This window comes from Bubalus bubalis, chromosome 20 (genome assembly GCF_019923935.1).
Source record: "Bubalus bubalis isolate 160015118507 breed Murrah chromosome 20, NDDB_SH_1, whole genome shotgun sequence".
NCBI classification, from domain to species: domain Eukaryota; kingdom Metazoa; phylum Chordata; class Mammalia; order Artiodactyla; family Bovidae; genus Bubalus; species Bubalus bubalis.
Window position 1 is genome coordinate 23,693,353 of NC_059176.1, and position 6,810 is coordinate 23,700,162.

The 6,810-nt window shown below is 52.5% G+C and overlaps 1 protein-coding gene across 2 annotated transcripts; it reads left to right on the forward strand.

Annotated features, from left to right (window-relative positions):
* The first annotated feature begins 3,469 nt into the window (after nt 1-3,469).
* Nucleotides 3,470-6,511, forward strand: NKX2-8 (NK2 homeobox 8). Of its 2 annotated transcripts, none has more exons than XM_025271330.3 (3): nt 3,470-4,458; nt 4,675-4,936; nt 5,616-6,511. In XM_025271330.3, the coding sequence occupies exons 1-3, from the start codon at nt 4,252-4,254 to the stop codon at nt 6,170-6,172; spliced, it is 1,026 nt and encodes a 341-aa protein (XP_025127115.3). In that variant the 5' UTR covers nt 3,470-4,251; the 3' UTR covers nt 6,173-6,511. The 2 variants fall into 2 exon arrangements, with proteins under 2 accessions (XP_025127115.3, XP_044788850.2); XM_044932915.2 differs by having other exon boundaries at nt 3,486-4,372.
* The last annotated feature ends 299 nt before the right edge of the window (nt 6,512-6,810 follow it).

Here is a 6,810-nt window from a genome sequence, read left to right on the forward strand (position 1 = left end):
TTGAACTGCTGTTAAATAAGACAAATTGTATCTCATCTTAATAATGCAACCCTTTAAAAATCCCTAATATCAGACAAAGTAAAGGTATATTTAAAAAGACCTCATAATTGCTTGGGTAACCTATGGAAAATAATAACAACTGACTTGAATTGAAGTGCTGGTGGTTATATGCATGCCGTGTAGGCAGGCCTCTCTGTGATGTACCAGGGCAAGTATTATAAAATATGTTCCTGGGGTCAGTCTACTCTGTCAGTGTCTGGGTGTGACATTAAGTGTGACTTAGGACCTAGGCCTTTAAACACAATAAGAGTATGATATAAATTACATCTATATCAGTCAAACAAAGGATTATAAGTTGTTACCTTTTTAAAAAGAAAAGATTAGATAAAATTGAGCAGTTTAGCTCTGGACAAATAAGATTTAGCACCCTCCACAAAATGTAGTATTATTTTTATTCTGACAATTTACACTCCATGCTACCACAGCTACTCTGATACCATGGAAAGGCACAAGAAAGACCAGACATATTTAATAAACTAGTTTAAAAATAAAAAGTTATTTGCTGGCTCTTTAGGAAATGGAGACTATAATGAAATACATTTCCTTTTTAATTCAGTAAACCATTTTACCCCCTACATTTTTTCCATGTATATAACAAAACAAAGATAACTAGATAAACATATTTGGAGAGAAAAACTTTTCTTCTAGTGATCAAGCACAACAACAAAAAAGTCCATGTAAAGTCAATATTTTAAGGAATTTAAGGTGGGATCTTTCAAATCTTGTCATTTGACGTTAAACAATAAAATCTAAAGCCCATTTCAAAGATGTACTAAATTCCCAATCTGAAAGTAATTGCTGTTCCTTGTCCCATGTGTATATATCATCAGCACAACTGAGAAAGAATTGCAGCCAGGCCTGGACCACCGCCAAGCAATTGATTATTAGCCATTAAAAGGGAAATGTTTACTTATTCATGGCAAGTAGTTTTTAGAAGGAAAAGCAAAGAGGTCTGATTTTAAATGCTGCCTTTTCTTTCCATCCTAAGGCTGATGAAGATCATTCACTTCTTCTTGGAAATGTCAAAAGCCTATTTTTATTTTCCTTTTGCTATTTTAACCAGAATACTGATAAAAAAAAGAGAGAGCAGTTGCTATGAGGCAAAGAAAAATGTCCTGGCAGTTGAGGGCCCTCCATCTATCAAGGGGAATTTGCAATGTTGCCTCTTTTCAAGACTGTATAGATTTGCAGGATTTTGTGAAACACTTAACCAAAATGGAAGGATTTAAAAGCAGAATGCAAGATATAGATGCAATCTTTTTTTTTAATCAAGATACTTTAGTTTTATTTCAGAATTTTCTAGTCTTAAATTCTCAAGCACACAGCAGTGATGACCATCTTGGCTAATACTTTTGAAAGGGTGATTAGTGCAGACTGCTTAAGTATACTCACTATAGCACAGATGCTTTAAGATTAAAAACTCTTACTGGGATTGAGATGTACTACATCCAATTACAGGGAAACAAATACTTATCTAATTAAATAATAATATTCACAAGCTATGTTGAGTTTCAAAATAAGTTCAAGTGTCCAGAGCACCGAAGAATATTTTAAAACTGGAAAAGAATAGCCAGTCATTTGTTTACCAGTGATTTCTAGGATATTTCTAATATGTATAAAACCTAATATATGACGACCTTTTTTCTAATGACCCAATATCAAAATTATTTTCTCCTCCCATGTCTTTGAGCTTATCTGATGCGAAGAGGCAATTTTAAAAAGCACCTGCATCTAATAGTTTTGGCTCTCCCTTTTTCTGCATTTCTTCAGAAGGCACAGTTTAAGTGGAACTATCTCCTGGAGTCCTCTGGCTCTGGCTCTTGGAGATAATTTAGGTAAAGTCCCAGGGAAGAGCTGAAAGGAGGACTGAACTAGTGCAGAATCCACAATGAGGTAGGGAAGTTACAGTGCTTTCCAGAACCAGGAGGTACAGTTTCCTTGGGGTATTCAAAACACAGGCTGGGGCTCAGGAACACTGTTCCCAGATAGGGAGGTGAGGCTAGAAGTAATATTTGGGGCTAATCCCAGAGCTAGGTCCTTTCTAGAGCACAACTGCTAGATGGGGGATGTGTCTCCTCTTTGGGAGCCAAATACTAAGAGTAAAAGCAAATATTTGATGCTGAAGAGCTCTTAAGAACTGAAGAGTGCCATTTGCTTATTTCTACCAGTCAGTGTGGGCTTAGGATGTTAAATAGATTAAAAGGCTAAGAGAGGTCAGTCACTCCAGGAAAGACGCTTCTTTTGCCTCTCTTGACTTGGTTCTCTTGGCAAAATTGTTATCTACCGACCCCTCCCCACTCTTGTGGAGGCTCCTTGGGAAACTCAAAAGATGTCACATGCTCTTCTAGAACATTCTGGAAAATGTGGGGCCAGGATCCTAGGGATGAGAGATCTAGAAGGGTAGGAAGACCAAAGTCTGCTAGTTAATGCGATGAAGATGGTTTTAGAAAAATTCAAGAGATAGGTAATCATAAAACTGGTAGGGTCCTTAGAAATTACTGAATCTATTCTCTTCTGTTTCGGATGAAAAAAGAGCCTCAGAGTGGTGAGGTGATTAAAGCTCCCTAGGGACGGAGCTGGGATGCCAATTGGCTTCCAGGTCAGAGCTTCTACCTGACACAGCCTGCAAGTTGAGACTCGAATTTGGGAGTCTGTCCTAATACTGGCCTAGGACAGTCTTTGTCGGTACCTTCCTTCCACCTCTCCCAGGAGAGGGGCTGACAGAGGTTGCTAGGCATCGGGCGCCAGCCAGAGAGAAGGCCACGCGGCCCTGGGTCAGTCTATGACCTGCCCAACTTCTAGGGTGAGGAGCTTAGGTGCTGGGCACTGTGCGCGCAGGGTTTCCGGCTTCTGCTGCTCTCTACCGCCAGCTCCCTCCTCCGCCCTAGCTCGGAGCAGACAGCCAAGTCATTTCAATTTAATCTTCTTTAAAAAGACATAACTAATAAATCTATTGCCGAGACCTCGGAGAGACGGCCAGCAGAGTGGACCGTGCTCCCAATCCCATTGAACCCCATTGAAAACCATGACAACACAGGACAAGCTCCGATTTATCCCGGCGCGCTAAAGCTCATTGTGAGCAGGCGTCAATCACGCATTATTTCGGACTGAACAAATGCAAAATCTTGACTGGAACAAATGCTTCCAACAGGTCCGGGGCGTCGAGCTCCATTTCCCCTTTGTCCGCGGCCTAGCAGTTGGCCTGTATTGGGGTTGCCTCCGCCCGACCACCCAGCGCGCCGCACAGTCCCGGGCGCCTCGGGCACGCATGACAGGGAAGCTCCTGGGGAGGGTGCGCCGGGCCGGGTGGGGCGGCCCCAATTGCACGGGAGCCGGGTCCGAGCTCAGATCAGGTGGAGACAGGATTTCAGGTGCGGCCACCTAAGTACCGCCGCCTCGCACCGAAATTTAACAACCCACTACCCTATCCACTGGCTGCAGAAGGAGAGGCTTCTGAGAGCGCGCTCGCTCGGCCCTTGCCTGAAGCGCGGCTACCGTGAAACCATGGGCCAAGAAAATGTGCCCGGCTCCTTGCACCTTAGGGAACGAGAAGATGCCAGGAAACCCCGAGCAGGCCATCTTTTCAGCCCGGCGGGCGCACTCCTAACTCCCGCAATCGGTCCCTTACCAGACCAGGCCCGGCAGCTTTGGTGGAGCAGAGAGCCCGAGCCACCCAAGGCCTGAGGCTACGGAGCCCAGGCGGTGCCCAGACGCCAAGGAGGCAGCAACGCCCTCGGAAATGCCACCGCCCGTGAGGCCTAGAGTGGGCCTGGGCCAGCCACCGGGGCAGAGTGGGAAAACAAGCCTAATGCCTCGTAGGAAAGCAGTTTGGCCTGATTCTGCCTCCATTTTGCTGGCCTGGGGCAACCCGCGCAGAACTGGGGCTCCCCGGATGCTCCCAGCCCTTCCCGAGCACCGCTGAAGTTGCGGACGCTTGGGGTGTGGGAGATTCTTAGCGGTCTTCGAAACCCTCTGCACAGGTGCTGGCGGGGCCAGGCCTCTCCTCTGCGCCCTCCTGCAACTTCTCGCCTCTGAATCCTTACGGGAGCCCAGCCAAAAAGAGCGCGCCAGTGTTCAACGCCGCCTTGTAAATCACTTTCCGGATAATTGCGGGAAACGAACACTCCAGCAAACAAGCTCGAGGAATAAAGCAAACAAGGAGTAAATTCCTGGGTGCTCATAAACCCATCCATGTCGCCCCCACCTTTCCCGGCGCTCCCGCGGGGCCAGGCTCGACGTCAGCCCCGGAGGAGGAGGAAGCCGGGACCGGCGGGCGGTGGCCACCGCTCGCCACCCAAGATGTTATTCTTTGGTAACAATCCCCATTATCTGTCCCCACTTGGGGCTAATCAGACAGAATCACTAATGCGGAGGGCAGCTTCCTGCCGCCTCTGGGAGGTAACGGGGCGCCCGAGGGGCGGGGGACGGGGCGGGGCGGGGGGGGGGGTGGCGGAGGTGGCACCTTCCGGGCTCGCCGGGGCTTTGGTGCAGCACTCATTCAGGTACTTGACACCCGGGAGACCCGGACCTCTCTCTGCTTTCAAAGCGTCCCGGGTGGGAAGAGCTGTTTATATAAAGTGGGATTCCACAGTAAACGCGCTAATATCTCGGCAGCCAGTGCATGGCGTGCGCTTCTCACGCCCACCCATAGGAGCGGCGTCCCGGGCCGCCTCTCGGTTCCAGATCTACCCTGCCCCCGCCTCCTTCCCCTGCTCGGCCATGGCCACCTCTGGACGCCTCAGCTTCACCGTGCGCAGGCTCCTGGATTTACCGGAGCAGGATGCGCAGCACCTGCGGAAGAGGGAGCCGGAGCTAAGCGCCCCTGAGCCCGGCCCCTGCGCCACCTGGCTGGAATCCGAGCGCGGCCACTACCCTTGTGAGTGAGCAGGGGACAGCGGCGGGGGTGGAGGCGGGGGAAGTGAGCGGGCTCAGAATCAAGTCCCCGGCTCGTGCGGGGATGGGAAGCGGAAACCCCAGCCCAAGGTCTGGATTTCCTGTGTTGGACCCACAGACACTGTCCTCCTGAAATCCCTATGTCAGTTGGCACATCTTGAGAGCAGATCCCTGGGCCTGGCGCTAACACCCAAGATTTGGGTTTCCGTTTCAAGGGGTCAGAATATTTAAATATTTAAGAAGCCGCCCTTAAATGCCTAAAAAAGTGGCCACGTTCTTCTGGCCTCGGTTTGGGATGAGCAGTATTGGCGAGCCTGGATTCAGGGCTTTGCAAACGTCGGCAAACCGCAGTCCAGTCGACCTCAAAGTGGCCCGTTTTGGTGAGGCAGCTTGCAGTGAATTCGTCTGCCAGCGCAGCGACCAGGACTTATTGGTTTTAATAGACCCCCCGGGGTGGGTTTCTTTGGAGGCGCAGTCCCAGGCTGTGGTCTAAAAGGTCGTCGAATTCAGAGAGGTGGTTGTCCAGACATGGGTCCAGGAAAGGAAACGGCCTCATCCCGAAAGCCGCGGGCGAGTGGGGGCGCCCTCCCGCCCGTGGGTCGGCGCCCGCGCTCCAGAGGCGGCCGGCGTCTCACAGGGCCGTGTCTCCTTTGCGTCCCTAGCCTCGGACGAGAGCAGCCCAGAGGCCAGCCCGAGGGACTCGTCGCAGCGGCCGTCCGCTCAGCCTGCGTCTCCGGGCTCCGACGCCGAGAAGAGGAAGAAGCGGCGGGTGCTGTTCTCCAAGGCGCAGACGCTGGAGTTGGAGCGGCGCTTCCGGCAGCAGCGCTACCTGTCGGCGCCCGAGCGCGAGCAGCTGGCGCGCCTGCTACGCCTCACGCCCACACAGGTCAAAATCTGGTTCCAGAACCACCGCTACAAGCTGAAGCGCGCGCGCGCGCCGGGAGTCGCCGAGGCGCCCGACCTGGCAGCGGCTGCCGAGGTGCGCGCCGCGCCCGGCCTGCTGCGCCGCGTGGTGGTGCCCGTGCTGGTGCGCGACGGGCAGCCGTGCGGCGGCAGCGCCGAGGGGGGCACGGCCGCCGCCCGGGACAAGAGCGCGGCGCCGCCGGCCGCCGCCTGCCCTGTGCCAGGCTACGCCGCCTTCGGGCCTGGCTCGGCTTTCGGCCTCTTCCCCGCCTACCAGCACTTAGCGCCCCCCGCCCTGGTCTCCTGGAACTGGTGAGGCAGCCGAGGGGCGCGAGCACCTGGGGCTACGCCGGACCTGGAGTGAGCTCTGCGGTCGGGCCGGGCTACAGCCGGAGACATGGAGCGCGTCTCGCCGCCCCACCTCCTTCGGCGCGGGGGTCCTCTCCGGCGCCCCCACCGGCCGGCACTCCGGAAACTTTCGCCAAGACACCCCGTCTCCTCTTCCCTCGACCGCCAGACCCAGAGCTAGATTTTATTGCTTGAACTTTATTTGTACATTTTAAAATAGCTATTTGTATGGGAAGCAACTTATTTTAAAAGAAATAGAATATTTTTCCTCTTTGTGGTGCGAGAATAAAATATGTAGGTTTGGGTCCCCTTTTTGCGTGTCTGCCGGGAACGGAGGTGGGAACAGTGCTTTCCCGATCCGGAGTTTGGGGCGCCGGGCCACTCCTCACTCGCCAAATTAAGGCCCACCCCGAGCTGGGTAGAAGGGCAGAGCACAGTCCCCACACGCCTTTAGGAAGAAACAAGGGGAAGGGAGAGAAGGGGCGGGGGGCAGAGGCACCTCTGAGGGTCCTATAAGTGTGGGGTGGTGGCTCTGCTCCCAACGTGAGACGAAGGCCCCGGAGCCGCCAACCGAGTCGGCCACGACAGGGCATAAAGAGAGGGCAT

Excerpts from the sequence above, each read along its gene's own strand:
- NKX2-8 (XM_025271330.3), top strand. The coding sequence starts at position 4,252 with ATGTCGCCCCCACCTTTCCCGGCGCTCCCGCGGGGCCAGGCTCGACGT. Across the intron at positions 4,459-4,674 it reads CTTCCTGCCGCCTCTGGGAG|CCAGTGCATGGCGTGCGCTT; the intron begins GTAACGGGGCGC and ends ATATCTCGGCAG. Across the intron at positions 4,937-5,615 it reads CGAGCGCGGCCACTACCCTT|CCTCGGACGAGAGCAGCCCA; the intron begins GTGAGTGAGCAG and ends TTGCGTCCCTAG.